General features: G+C 44.5%; 1 protein-coding gene across 1 annotated transcript; it reads left to right on the forward strand.

Annotated features, from left to right (window-relative positions):
• Positions 1-6,802: 6,802 nt before the first annotated feature.
• On the forward strand, positions 6,803-15,156 carry irg1l (immunoresponsive gene 1, like; the record flags this gene model as incomplete). The annotated part of the gene is made up of 5 exons (XM_079503585.1): positions 6,803-6,895; positions 7,611-7,703; positions 10,936-11,147; positions 14,069-14,581; positions 14,739-15,156. Exons 1-5 carry the CDS (start codon positions 6,818-6,820, stop codon positions 15,154-15,156), a joined length of 1,314 nt encoding a protein of 437 aa, XP_079359711.1. The 5' UTR covers positions 6,803-6,817.
• Positions 15,157-15,560: the final 404 nt, after the last annotated feature.

Below are 15,560 nucleotides of genomic sequence, written 5' to 3' on the forward strand. Positions count from 1 at the left end.
TGAGTTTTTAATTTAATTGTGCTTTTTATTTATTTATTTTTAGTATTTATTTAATGTTTTTTTTATTTAATGCTGTCTTTTCATAAGAATGGCTTCCATTTACCGAATAATGTCTTGACATCGCCGTCTGTCAATCAAGAGGAAGGGGGCGGGACCATAGGGCGGGACCTATTTTCTGGTTGGGTAATCCCTTGCTCTGGATTACTTTGGTCTGTCTGTAGCAAGAGTGTCTGGCTGCAGACCAGTAAGTGGACCCCTCGGCCGTCCCTGGGCCGTTTCGAACGGGGGGAATCTCGTTCGAACCGGGCCGCCGTCCCGGACGCGCTCCCGGGGGTCTCGTGCCCAGGTGGGGGTCCGCGGGGGTCCGCGGGGTATCTCGGCCGTCCGTGGGCCGTTTCGGACGGGGGGAATCTCGTTCGAACCGGGCCGCCGTCCCGGACGCGCTCCCGGGGGTCTCGTGCCCAGGTGGGGGTCCGCGGGGGCCCGCGGGGTATCTCGGCCGTCCCTGGGCTGTTTCGGACGGGGGGAATCTCGTTCGAACCGGGCCGCCGTCCCGGACGCGCTCCCGGGGGTCTCGTGCCCAGGTGGGGGTCCGCGGGGGCCCGCGGGGTATCTCGGCCGTCCCTGGACCGTTTCGGACGTGGGGAATCTCGTTCGAACCGGTCCGCCGTCCCGGACGCGCTCCCGGTGGTCTCGTGCCCAGGTGGGGGTCCGCGGGGTATGCAGACACACGCACGCGCGTTTTGGACGGGGGTCCAAAAATTGGCCTCTTTTAATGTCTAATGTTTGCACCCTAGAGTGGTGCAACTCCGTGTGGGGGTCCCCAGGGGGGGGGGGGGGGTTCAGACCCACAGGATAGAGCCCAGGGTGCCGGGCCGGTTCCTGCGAGCCGCCCCGCGTCCGAAACAGTAGAGAAATGACAGAGTTACCATGTGGGGGGCCCCGGGGGGCCCCGGAACATCCAGACCCCCAGGAACACGCCCGGGGGGGCGGGCCGGTTCCGGTGTGACCGCGTGCCGCCCCGCGTCTGAAACGGTTGAGAAATGACAGAGCTACCGTGTCGGGGTCCCACTTCTGTACTGTACTGTACTGTACTGTACTGTACTGTACTGGCACACCCGAAATCATCATATATACAGTTAATATGTGCATGTGTGTTTGTGTTTGGTTGCGCACAGGTGGTGAAAAACAACCACGCTGTTTTCGTGCTCAGACCCAGCCAGCCAGCCAGCAAGCCACACACTTAGTGCTCAGACCCAGCCAGCCAGCCAGCAAGCCACACACATAGTGCTCAGACCCAGCCAGCCAGCCAGCCAGCCAGCCAGCCAGCAAGCCACACACATAGTGCTCAGACCCAGCCAGCCACACACATAGCTCCGTAAGCACCACTCAAAAAACTGAAGAGGCTACTGGAGATTGGAGAACCTGATTTGGACATGATCTGATGCAGGACAATGTCACTATGACAGAAAGAGAAGATGGGTCTGGCCACATTCATTCACCCCATAATCTCAGTGGAAATTGGGGAATATGTTGTGAAATAAAAAGTCAGAAAACTGGAATTTGGGAAAATGCCTTATTTTTAATTTCCCCATGCCCACACATCTGTGGTCTCTCTCTCTCTCTCCCTCTGAACAGAACAACTAACGACAAGTTGCGATGCTGCCCCTCCCCCTTCAGACACACACACACACACACACACACACACACACACACACACGACTTTGTCCCTATAATGTGCGTAGGCTACTGGCACCGTTCCTCATATCACGCAAGAGACGCAACACACCAGTATAGAAGAGAGATAGTCACTTAGCCTACTCACTTAATGTTGTAACTTGTGGAGGCTATATTGTCTTCCATGAAAAATATTTCGAAGCGATGTTAAACTATGCATGGCTCATTTCCATGCGTCACAGTCAGGGACAGGGACCCTGCTGACGATTTGGTGGTCCACTGCCTGGTTACCCTTCTACTGCATATAACAGCGCTGCATGATCTCCTGCAGATCGGCTATTTTTGCCGTTTGTGAGGATGCACACATGGGCGCGCGTTATTACGTGGCGGAGCCGCGGAGAAAATTGCTATTATGAGAGCCGGCTTGGCTTTTTTGGCACATTTTATGCCCCCCCTCGGCGTGCGTATTGTGCGTGAGTGAGAAATGAGAGGTGTGGCGTGGTGCGTGGTAAAAGGTCAAATTGCGTGACTCTCACTCTCAAAGCGTGAGATTTGGCAGCCCTGGCACATGACAAATCATAGATATGGCGCAAATGGCCCAGCAGATGGCGTGATGCCAATGAAAGGAGAGGTGCTTGTACATATGTCACGTCCGACCAACATTACTGTCTGTGTGATGATCCATGCTGGGACTTACTTATCCATTTGCTGTTACAACGTTAAAATAAAAGGTAAAATGCAATGACGTGACATGATATATACAAGCATATCTCCTGTCAGTGGCATCACGCCATCTGCTGGGCCATTTGTGCCATATCTATGATTTGTCATGTCCAACTGCCTGGTCTCAACTGCGCATGTTTCTTTCCTTCCATGGAGCACCATGGTCCTCATTCACAACGGCGTTTACGCCAGAGTGTAACGGAAGCGTATACAGATACTAAATATCATCGTATTTTCTGTCCGATCACGCTGCGATTTGCTCCCGTCTTATTCAGGGAAGCTGGTGTAATCACTTCATTTGTGCGGATCGCAGAGTGTAGCCTTTCCGCATTTTTCCCAAGCGATTCGCCTGGTGTCGCCTGGTTAGAACGCCCATCCCACACCATATAAGGCAACAGGAAATATCGAAATACGTCATCATAGCCTGCACCGGGCTTTAAATTATATACAACAGCCGCGATGAGCTTGTAGAGCAGTTAATTTTGACAGGCGGGTCTCTGCACGGACAGATCTTCAAGCAAACAGCGCGAGTTTTGTATATAATTATAAACGAAACTTGCCAACTTGGCACGCATTGCTTCACTCCCTGTTAAATGTCAGAACGTTAATAAGTTAACTGATGTTACAGTTACTTTCACATAATGAGAAAGAAGTTAATTTGTACTGTTCACCACACAACCAAATGCTATATTAAAACTCGGCAATGATAAAAGGCCCTATTATTGATTAGTCTACTGCGGTGATTGATTCCCTGCCCTGCACTGTCGGATTTGGAAAGCAAATATACGGACATGCATGGACACAGGACATATTTTCTTTCTTTTTTTTCTTGTGGGATTTGGACTAAAGGCAATATTTCATCCGGTTGTACAGTATGTTTCCTCAGCTGCAGGTAAGAGTTGGCTATTCTGTGTGGCGTCCATGTGATCAATATACATTATTATAAATTAATACCAGGACGCAAATGGAGGCAGATAGGTGCTTGCAGCAAAGGCATTTAGGCCTACGTGAAACTTGAATTGGCTGAGTCTCTGTCAACATGCTGATCAGCGAGTTACAGTGGTAATAATAATCATCATCAACAGCCTTTCTTGTCTGTCTGTCATGTTTGTGAACAAGCGCGAGTGGAGGTGAGCTGGCTTAAAACTATGTATATAGGGCTAATCCCCCCCCCCCCCCCCCCCCCTCACACCGACAGTCAACTGACTCAAAGGAGCTCCGTAACAAAACAATTTCAATAGGCCTATACTGCAGACATTACTACACTAAACAACGTTGGATTCGTACAGTGCAGAATGCAGATAAGTGTATGTTCTTATTATAATTGTGAGTTTGTTTTTTAACATGCAGCGCGAGTCCGCGAGACTGCGAGAGCCGATCTACAAGCTCACAGCGCGTTGCACTGCGAGTAGAAAGCTGTCAAGTGAGCAGCGCAATCGCGCATGCTAGAAATATCCTAATAAATAAATAAAAAAGGTGTCGGGCTTGCAGGGGCAGTTTCTGTATGGGACTCTAGGCTAACCTCCCTCTAGAATGCATGCATTTAGGCATACAAGTGATACTTGGCTTTTATATAGGCTATCATTTTTTTATGTGCGACCAATGTTGGGGACACATGCCTTGCCTACATATTTTATCTGAGGTTTGGGGACTTTTAATTGATTCAGCATGAAGACTAAAGCCTTCTTAATACATCTACGCAAGCCGTACACGACCATGAGAGGTGGCGCAGCTTTCAGCGGAATTTCCGACCAACCCACGTCACCGTCAAGTTCACGTTCAAGTTCATGAATTCCCACGTAATGTGGGAATCCACGTAAATGCCTGTCCGCTCACGCTCCGCTCACGCTCCGCTCACGTAACGTCACTTTATGAGCGTAAACGCCGTTGTGAATGAGGACCCATGTGAGCAACATGGCGTCTTCGCGGCTCGTCCTTCTTAGACAGTCCTTGGTCTGCAGCCAGACACTCTTGAATCGGCTTCTCAGCGATCTGTTGCTTTGGTTTGAATTGATTGATTGATTGATTGAAGAATTTATTAACAGTTTGCAGAATTACAGTACATTTCAAGCACAAACTCAATACAAAGGCTGTTAACTGTGAGTGGACGACCCAATTAAGCATTACACTTGTTTCCAATAGGGTCCACCATGTTCAAATCATCAAAACATTTAGAGACGTACAAATAGACACTTCTATAGACAGAACAGGAATTCATCATAAAGGAGGTAAAAAGGGAAAATAAATATATACAGTGAGGGGAAAAAGGGGGGGGCGGTGGGGGGGGATTCAGATTTTACGGGGGCCAGTTTCGAATTGCAGCCATCCGTAGGTGCCCTTTGAGAGCGGTTTTGAAGGAGTCAAGGGATTCGCATGTCTTAATGACAGTTGGTAGGGTGTTCCACATTTTGGTGGCATAGGAGCGAAAAGAATTTAGTCCCTTGTTTGTGCCGAATCTGGGTTGTACATGGTTCGTTGCACTCCCTCTGGTGTTGTGGGTGTGGACTTCGTTAACATTAAGGAAGTATCTAGACAGGTACATGGGTATCTTGGTGGTGTATCGAATCTTGTGGACCAGACCCATTGCAAGATGCTGTACTCTGTCGTCGACCCTAAGCCATTCCAGCCTGTCGAAGTGGGCAGGGGTGAGGTGGGTTCGGGGGGCTAGATCAAGTAGGAGCCTGACCAGTTTGTTTTGGGAAGTCTGGAGCCTGGTTTTAAGGGCCTTTGAGGTGCTGTGGTACCAGGAGGTGCATGCATAGTCAAAGAAACCCTGTACAAGGGCTCCTGTTAAGGTCTTCAAGGTGTTTTTGTTGACCAGTGAGGAGATCCTGTAGAGGAATCTTGTTCTATGGTTGACTTTTTTGATTACGTTGGTGGCCATTTTATCACCGGAAAGATTAGCCTCCAGGATGGAACCTAGGTAGGTAATTTCATCTTTACGTGTGATAACATTGTCACCCACTCTAACCAAGAAGCCATTTGCCTTGCTGAGATTACTAATAGAGCCATGGGTGTTAAATGTGGACCCCGCCCATGAACCCGCCCCATTCCTGTTGATTGACAGACGGCGATGTCGACCATTATTCGGTAAATGGAAGCCATTCTTATGAAAAAGCCATGATTATGAAAAGTCAGCATGAAATAAGTAAAGACACAATGATATAAATAAAAAGCACAATTAAATTAAAAACACAACACAAATAAATAAATGTATTTATTTATTAAATTGCATTTTGTATTTATTTCATTGCGTTTTTTATTCTTTTCATTGCAATATTTATTTTTTAATTTTTGGGCCTATGGACTTGATTAAATAGCTAAAAGTGGCATCATGTAATATATATAAGTGGACATTAAAAGTCACAATGAAATAAATAAGAAACACAATGAAATAAATAAGAAACACAAAGAAATAAATAGAAACCCCAATGATATAAAAAACATTACACAATAAATAAATACATTTATTTATAAAATGTATTTTTTATTTATTTAATTGTATTTTGTATTTATATAATTATGTTTTTAATTTATTTCATCGTGGTATTTATTTTTTAATTATTGGGCCTATGGACTTCCATAGCTTTCGACTGGTTCAATATATATATATATTTGTGCGACACTCTTGCACAACGAAAGCAGGCCAATAATTCAAGAGCAAATACGTAAAAAGTTGAAATATGGACACACGGTCTCTGGCCGACAGCAACGGTATGCAGTATATTGGCATGCAGCCTCAGCTAAAACACCAGACATACCTCTCTGTCATACAGAAACACATCAGGACGCTGTGTGGAATCAGAAGAATGCACAGGTACATCATGGAATGTAAGAACTAACTCCACTACATCTCAACTCTCATAACACCACTGGCACTCAAACTGTGAAGGAATACTGTATATTTTATTTTTATATATATTTTTTACATTTTCTAATGCATTGAAAGCATACTGGTAATGCAATATATATAACTATTGCAGTCATACATATATTCTTAATGCTTATAATGATAATCATAATGCATTATAAAGCAATTCTTTATAAATTGTATAAGGTCATGTACCGTATACATGCTTTAGAATCTGCTTATAACACTGATTAACTACATTTGTAAGCCAGCTTATTACTAAACGCTTAAAAATAATCAATTATAACAATTGATTGATTGATTGATTGATTGATTGATTGATGTCACTCCTGCCCCCCTCTCTTTGGAGGGTGGCCATATCTGAATGGGGCTGTGTGGTTATCAGAAGCCGTTTCTCTTCCTTTCCCTTTTACTCCAGCGGTGGTGCAGCCGGCCCTAGTGGCCCCACGGGTCTCTGAGGGGACAGTGACATGCAGCTTTGGGAGGTTCATCAGCGAGGTGAAGCCTCAGCAACTGTCTCCAACCGTCCTGCATCGCAGTAAGAGGATGGTGCTGGACAGCATCGGGGTGGGCCTGATCGGCAGCACCACAGAGGTGTTTGAACTGGCCTTGCAATACTGCAAGGTAATGAGCCACTTAAACCCTACTATGGTCCGTCAGGGCTCTATACTAGGTCCTGTAGTGGTTCCATCAACACCAAATCTCTTCGCTGAAAATAGCCTGATACAAGCTCAGAGCTTGCAGATTCGTTGTTTTCGCTGAATCTTCATCCCAGAATATGGACTCTGGGGTCCAAGACGTTAAAATACAAATAAAGTGTAACGTAGGAATGTAGGAGATGTTGTGGTTTGAGTCTCTTTTCTTATTTCATCAGAGCTTGTCTAGACTTAAACTGTATGTGGAATTAGCCTTTCGCTAAATCCCACCCCAAAAAGCTATTGTCCAATGCCAATCCAAATAGTTTAGCAACTGTTGCTATGCAGGTCAAGCTATCGCCACCTCATAGCTGTCAGCGTTATTTTGCATGGCTGTGTTGTTGAACACATACACAGCTTAACGTTGAGAAAGTTACACGACTGACCCACCCAGGTGATGGCAATAAAACTGTAGTCTTACCGTGCAACATGAAAACGTTAAAAGTTGATTTCTCCCTCTGTCATTTCCTCGTATTTCTAGTTTATTTAAATAATGTCATGGACATTAAAAATACATTGACTGTTTATGTAAGATGTATACTTTTGTGACTACAAGCATAATGCTTATTCAGACTGGAATGTTTACATAAGGAAAGTGCTGTTTTTGTATTGTAAAACATATCCGTGCCTGCTCCGCCTCTCAGCACACATACGCTGCCAATGACGTCGGCCGTGTGTACGGACGCACAGGCACCACGTTGTCCCCATCACTGGCAGCCTTCGTCAACGGGGTGGCAGTGAGTACTACCACAAACAATATAACTGTATAACCATGTACTGTGTACCATATCTTATAAATATATATATATATTTTAGATGGACGGAAGCACACACAAATGTGCGCCAGTTCAGATCGCCAAGTCACAGACCGTGACATACTAGGCGAAACTGCCGTTCCCCACTGTGCTTTCTGGTCCTCAACTCATACTCACTGACTTACCCTTTGCATTGTACATTGTTCACATGCCTCCACGCCCCTCGCACAACATTGATCTGTCCTCTGGCTCCAACATAGACTCCTTTCACCATCTTCAATGTGCTTGCATTCTTTTACTTTAATTTCGCCAATAGTATCCCCTCCCCCTAGCAAGTACCCCCTCCCTCTAGTATCACGCCTGCTTCTGTTTCTGAAAGCCATCATTACTCACTCCGTAATAAGTCTATTTCTCTTCAAGTGTTAATATTGTAACCTCAACACAGCATAACATCAGAAATTATCCCAGAACATCTGCGGTGTGTTCAATCACCACAGATGCCTATACACGAGAAAACAGCCTTTTAACACGGCCCAGAAACAGCTATAGGAACTCGACTCCTGTGTATCCGTCTTCCGATTGGCTATGGCCGATCGCGTGACACGCGCGTCGACGCAGTGCAATACATGCTGGTTACAGGTCAAGGTCAAGGTCAAGTTTATTCATATGTCCCAAACTGGGCACTACCAAAACCTGTCTCACGGAAGACAGTTGGCTGGCCCTTAAATAGGCTACCCGCTGCTATTATGATAATAATATTATGATTATCCTACTTTACCTGGGTAACATCATCTTCTGTATGTTTTGACCCAGTCACCGTGTGGCGTTTTGTTTCATTAGCGCAAGGGTGATAAAATAGGCTGCAGTTGTTTGTTGTTGTTCCACTGATGCTGCTCGTTGAGCACTGAGCAGACATGAACGGTGAAGACATTTTGGGCAGGCAAGATGTGTCGTCCCCCGCACAATCAGAAGCACAGTATCCGAGGTGGAAAGCCTGGTGACGCGAGGTTAGAAGCACAGTAAGCACTACATGTTTTCAAAGAGATTAGAGATATACCTGCCAGACGAGTATAGGATACAAAGGCTGCCTGAAAGGCATGCATTTGCATTCTAATGGGGGATTGAGGGTCGCGCTCTACGTGCAACGGCCAAATATCTGCTGCCCACTAATGTGTTCGTCCTCTCTGTTTTCAAATGGATTTGAAAATACGACGGGAAAACTTGGGATTCTCTTCTCGCGTACCAGTGGCACATATCCCGCGGACCGGGAAAGGTGGTTGTTGGGAACCTCTGTTTTAGAGGACTTCATGAGTCCTTCTGCTGAGAATCTGTATGGAGATGCAGATTTCATCTTCCAGCAGGACCTGGCCCCTGCCCATACCGCCAGAAGCACCACACGAGTGGTTTGATGCCCATGCCATCACAGTGCTCGACTGGCCAGCCAACTCGCCGGACCTAAACCCCATTGAGAATCTATGGGGTATTGTCAAGAAGAAAATGAGGGGCACCAGACCTAAAAACAAAGAGCTGATAGCAAGCATCAAGGAAACCTGGGTTTCCATAACTCCCGAGCAATGCCACAGGCTCATTGCTTCAATGCCACAGCGTATTGAGGCAGTGATGAAGGCAAAGGGATTCCCAACCAAGTATTGAAGATTGACATTTCTGTTTGAAAGTACCATATTTTGATTGATTTGATGTGATGCTAATTTCTTAATGTGGCATTCAGATTGACATTCATGCTCTGCAAAAACTGAGGAGAAAATGGTGATTTCTTCACAGTATTCAAATTTTTTGAAATTCTGTTTTAGTGGGTTTTATGAGTTGGAAGCCAAAACTGTGTAAAGATAAACAAATAAATACTTGAAATGATTTACGTTGTGTGCACTGAATCTATAATCTATGAAATTATTTCCATGATATTCTAATTTTTTGGAAAGGTGCTGTACATACAGGTCCATCTCAATTAATTAGAATATTGTGTAAAAGTAAAAAAAAGGTAAAATCTTCTTCCGTAATATAATTTGAAAAGTGAAACTTTCATATATTTGCAATTCATTGTACATAAAGTGAAGTAATTAAAACCTTTTTTTGTTTTAATCTTGATGATTATGGCGTACAGCTCATACAAATCAAAAAATCCTATCAACAAATTGGAATGTTTTAAGAGACCAGTGATTTTTTTAAACAAGACATGTTGACCATCTGAAAAGTATATCAATGTATGCAGTCCATACTTGGTCTGGGCTACTTTTGAACAAATTATTTCATTAATGGGGCGTGGCATGGAGGTGATCAGCCTGTGGCACTGTTGAGGTGTTATGGAAGCCCAGGTTTGTTTGATAACAGCCGTAAATTAATTTGTATTGTTGAGTCTCATGTCTCACACCTCCTCTTGACAATACAGATTATCTGTGGGGTTCAGTTCAGGCCAGTTGGCTGGTCAGTTAAGCACAGTAATACCATGGTCAGTACACCAATTACTAGTAGTTTTGGCTCTGTGGGCAGGTGCCAAGAAAGTGCTGCCTGAAAAGGAAGATCAGCATCAACATAAAGCTTGTCAATCTATGGAGGCACACAGTGCTGTAAAATATCATAATAGGAAACAGAATGGGGGGACTTTTTTGATTATTTCCACACAACAGCTCTAAGGTAAATTAATGACATAGTAAAATGTTGAAAATGAGTGGAATGCCCTTTTAACTGACCAGCGAAATGGCCTGACCTGAACCTCACAGAGAATCTAGTATTCTAGTACTCTGTATTGTCAAGAGGAAGGTGTGAGACATGACTCAACAATACAAATGCATTTACTGCTGTTATCAAAGCAAACATGGGCTTCCATAACACCTCAACAGTGACGAAGGCTGATCACCTTCATTCCACGCCACATTGATGAAATAATTTGTTCAAAAGTAGCCCAGACCAAGTATTGACTGCATACATTAAATACTTTTCAGATGGTCGACATTTTAAAAAAACGTTTTTTTTGTGGTCTCATAAAATATTCTAATTTGTTGAGATAGGATTTTTTGATTTTTATGAGCTGTACGCAATAATCAAGATTAAAACAAAAAAAGGTTTTAAATACTTCACTTTATGCACAATGAAATGAGAATATATGAAAGTTTGACTTCACACAAAAAAAATTACTTTTACACAATATTCTAATTCATTGAGATGGACCTGTACATATGATGCTCGTTGTGTGCAGACTCACTCTATGGACTTTGATGACACGTGGAATCCTGCCACTCACCCCTCCGGCGCCGTGCTTCCTGCTCTCCTGGCCACCTGTGACCTGCTGCCTGCGTACTGCAGGCCCCGCCCCCGAGGCCTGGACCTGCTAACGGCCTTCAACGTAGGCGTTGAGATTCAGGGCCGACTGATGAGGTTCTCCAACGACGCCTACAGCATACCAAAGAGGTGAAAGAGGTCTTGATATGCATTAGTCCACAGACCCCCATTTGATATCACCCAATCTACACCAATCTAGACCCCGCTTGTAGATCTGTTCTTTTGGCCGTGGTCGAAACAGCAGCAAAATGAAGACGGCGCATGTTATATTAGCCAAACTTTCCTAAATGGGCTGTCACGGGTAATCAAAGAATCCTAAAAAATATATAAAAAATATGGCAAGATGGTTGAAATTCTCTAGATGATGCTGAGATAAAAGTTTATTAAAAATGAATTAAGTACTGTAACAATCGCCCTTTGTGCATTAGGGAAAATTATTAACTAAGGAAATAATAAGCGGGATCGTAGGGTTGTAGATTTATATAGAGATGCCACAAAAGGTAACTGACAAAACAAACGGTTCACAATTAAACCAATGCACTTGGCAAAGTGCGTCTGTCCCTGTCGCTTTCCCTACAAAATGAAAGAAATAAACAGGCAAACAAACTGAAATCAACAAACAATGTTCTTTCAAAACCCCTCCCACCCCAAACAAGTCCCGACACTCTCTGTAGCGTCCTACGTTACAACGTTCACAACAAACGATAAACAATAACCCCCCCAAAGTCAACGGTGCATAACCGCGCTCAGTGTTAAATAATAAAGGTCTGCGTTCGTCCTCTTCTTTAATGAAGCGCACGCCCATGACCGTCTATAATAGTTCCTTCAACTTTCTTGATTGATCCCTAGGCCTAGGTATCCAAATAAACGTTCCCTGTGTGTCACTTCCTCTATATGTAACCTTGTGTGGGTGGTGACATCAGTCTCTGACAGCTGTCAATCACCCCTGTACGAGGCCTATTACCATTCTTGTGAATAGGAGATAATAATAAGCGACCACATGTTACTTTTATTCTCAAAATAAATAACACGTACAAGGAAAATAAAGCAGTAGGCTATAACATTAAAATGTGCCATTGTCACAGTACAACGTTTTTATATTTAAATGAGATGAAGAAAGTCACCACTCACATCACACATATCTGCGAATGGTGTTGCCACAGGTCGACAGGTGTGTGCAGGCTACAAAGGCTTTTGGAAAAACGGGTTTGCTTCTAAATGTATTCATGCAGGAGGCCTTACGTGCGCAATGAGGACATATGGCTGTGCTCTAGTCTAGGTTGTGTAGGTCTATAATGTTGTGTTTCCCAAAAAAGGACATAGTGCCCGATTGGCTGCCATGCAGCCAATTAGGCAGCACACAGGCGAGAGGGCATGCAGAGGGCATGCACACATGTATGCCCTCCTGTTCAAGCTATGGGTGACCCACATTTTCTTTGGGAAACCCAGCCATTACAATTATGGTTTTATTTTTAAAAAGTGTACTTTAAAGGTGTAGTGACACTTTTAGACCATATCCGTGGTCATCATATGGTCATACCTAACAATGGATGCCAAAAAACTGGGAAAATTCTCATTTTTGTGTGTTTTTATATCAAACGTCCATAAAAATATATTTTGTATTACTTCCTGAAAACGAAAACGTGCTGCGTGATGGACGCATCCGTCCAGCACAGGCTGCACAGCTGCTACTGATTACAGAAATCTTCCGTTTTTATTCCCATTCAAGATAACATCCAGAGAGTGTATTACTCGGTTTCAACTTAATCAACACGCTAAAAATGTATCTGAAAACATTATAGGGTAGAAATAAGCCACATTAAGAGTAAACTGGTAAAGCTGGCTGACTATCTGATTTGTAAACAAACAACCACACGCTGTCCTGCGTAGCATAGCTACCCGTCCCTAGCTACCGTCCCATCCCCTGAAGGGATGCGACGCTCTGATTGGTTCAGAAACTTCATAGCGGTGTTTCAACTTGAGACCGTCTGAAACTTCAAAATAAAATGTCCACCATTTCCGTTTCACTACGCCTTTAAAAGAAATTAAAAACATAATTAAAAAAATTAAAAATGGTGCCATTTTTCTTATAATGATCATTAATAGTGAGGACCAACTTCACGAAAATGGTTAAAGTGCTCCTTTAACCCTCTTGTGGCCGTGCCTAATTAACAGTGGATTGTGCCTTCAGCCAGCACTATTCATATGTTTAATTTGTCATTTTAATGCCAATAGAAAAATCCGCGATATACACACTATATCTCATTTTGACGGGGCAAGACTATAGTATTGGGACAATCAGTCCTGATGGTGGCGGTAACGTCACCATTTTGCCGATTCTGACCAAAGAGAGCTAGTTAACGATGACCACTTCCGGTTTGGATCAAAATATCCGGTAGTATCTTTGCTACTGTGCAACACCATCAGATGTCCGGAATGCTAAGCTATCATCGTATTTTTCATAACTAAGTCAAATTAAGCTCTAATCAAGCCCAAAACATCGCATTTTAAGCAGCGATGCATGCGTGATCACGCGCGTGCGTGATCGACCGTGCACGCGCGGATTTCGGCCGGTTTTAGGAAGATTACATCGGCCGTTAGCCAAATTAGCCAAAAAATGCTAAATTTTGCTACATTAAGCTCCCGAGTATAGGGAATTAAACGATTACGTCAATTACGTCAATAGCCATAAGGGATTTATTGATTTCATTACATCAATTACGTCAATAGCCATAAGGGGGTTTTAAGGGGAGTTTTAGAGACATATTTGACTCTGCTGACTGTAGAAACATTTGAGTGCCCCATTAGGCAGCTGTTTACACGCTGTTGTGACCCAACACTTCATTTGCTTATGAGTACAGCAATGAGTCAAACGTCTCTGCACACTATGTTCCAACGCATAACACATGCTTACAGTAGCTGTCTTTATTCCTAGCAGCTCTGCTGTCACAACAAAATGAAAGTTTTGTGCCAAGATAAACAATAAATAAATAAAATCACCTTCAGGTCTCTCAGTCCCTCGTTGAATTCTGAACCCTCTCCAACATCAGGTTCCACCCTCCCAGCGTGGTCGGCACCATGGGAAGCGCCGCGGCATGTGCACGTCTCCTGTCGCTGGACAGCTCCCAGTGCAGCCATGCCTTGGCCATAGCTGCCTCTCTAGCCGGAGCACCCATGTGCAACGCTGCCACCCAGTTCAAACCCTTCCACATCGGCAACGCTTCCCGCCTGGGGATGGAGGCGGCTCTGCTGGCCTCACGAGGCCTGGAGGCCAGCCTCGTGGTCCTGGACACCGTGCCAGGGGTGGATGGCTTCAATGTATTTTATGAAGACTACGTGCCACGTCCTATGACCTCCGCCGACGACGAAGAGTACGTCTTCCTTCTGGAGGGGCAGGATGTGGCCTTCAAACGCTTCCCTGCTCATCTGGGCATGCACTGGGTGGCGGAGGCTGCCACCACCATCCACGTGATGCTGAAAGGCACCGAGTCCGTTCGGCCTTTCTGTCCCCTTCAGGTGCACGACATCCTGCTTCGAATCCCACAATCTAAGTACATCAACAGGTAGGGCTGTCACAATCATGACATTTTAGTTGATTCATTTGTCACATAAATAATTAATTGTATTTTTGGCATTAAACACTGGAACATTATAAAGATTACATTTCTGCTTGCAACAACATACAACTGTCATCAGGTTATTCTGTAATAACTGTGACAGGCCCTTCCCAAACTCTGAGCACGAGGCACGCCACTCCTTCCAGTTGACCGCCTGCAGTGCTCTCCTGGATGGCGAGGTGACGGTGTGGTCCTTCTCCCCGGCCGCCTTGCAGCGCCCTGAACTGCTGGCCCTGTTGAGACACGTTCGCGTGGAGCACCCGGACGACAACCCGGCAAACTTCGACCGCATGTACGGCGAGGTCCAGGTGACGCTGGCCGGAGGAGACATCCTGAAGGGCCGATGTGACACCTTCTACGGTCACTGGCGCAACCCACTGAGCACTGAGAGCCTGAGGAAGAAGTTCTGTGACAACGCAGGGGCGATACTTCCTCCTGAGAAGGTTGAAGGGCTGCTTGAGGCAGTGGAAGAGCTTGAAAGACTTGAGGATTGCACAGTCCTTCTCTCACAGTTGCAGTGAATCTGTCAGAACTCCAAAATTACACAATATTTTGTCATCTTTACATAATTGGAAGATTTTGCAGAATTGTCGGTCCTTTGTTTAATTAGGGGTGCAACAGTTAATCGGGGGAAAAAATTTAATTGATTATAAATACAAAATTATCGATTTTACAATTTAGGCATTTAGCTTAATTCAGAGAGACTTACAGTAAGCAAGAACACCACATGGTAATACATCAAATAAACATTTTCATCAAGGAATTAAGAATCATAAAGACGCTAAGAGTAGAATATCTGTATAATGACTCTATAGCACTACGGCGCTATAGAGTGCTATGTCTACATACAAATGCTATCTAAATTACATAAGTTGAGCTTTTGCATACACCTCGGCGGAAGATTGGGAGTCGGTCTGCAGTTCTG

Source organism: Electrona antarctica (assembly GCF_951216825.1).
Source record: "Electrona antarctica genome assembly, chromosome: 1".
Lineage (NCBI taxonomy): Eukaryota > Metazoa > Chordata > Actinopteri > Myctophiformes > Myctophidae > Electrona > Electrona antarctica.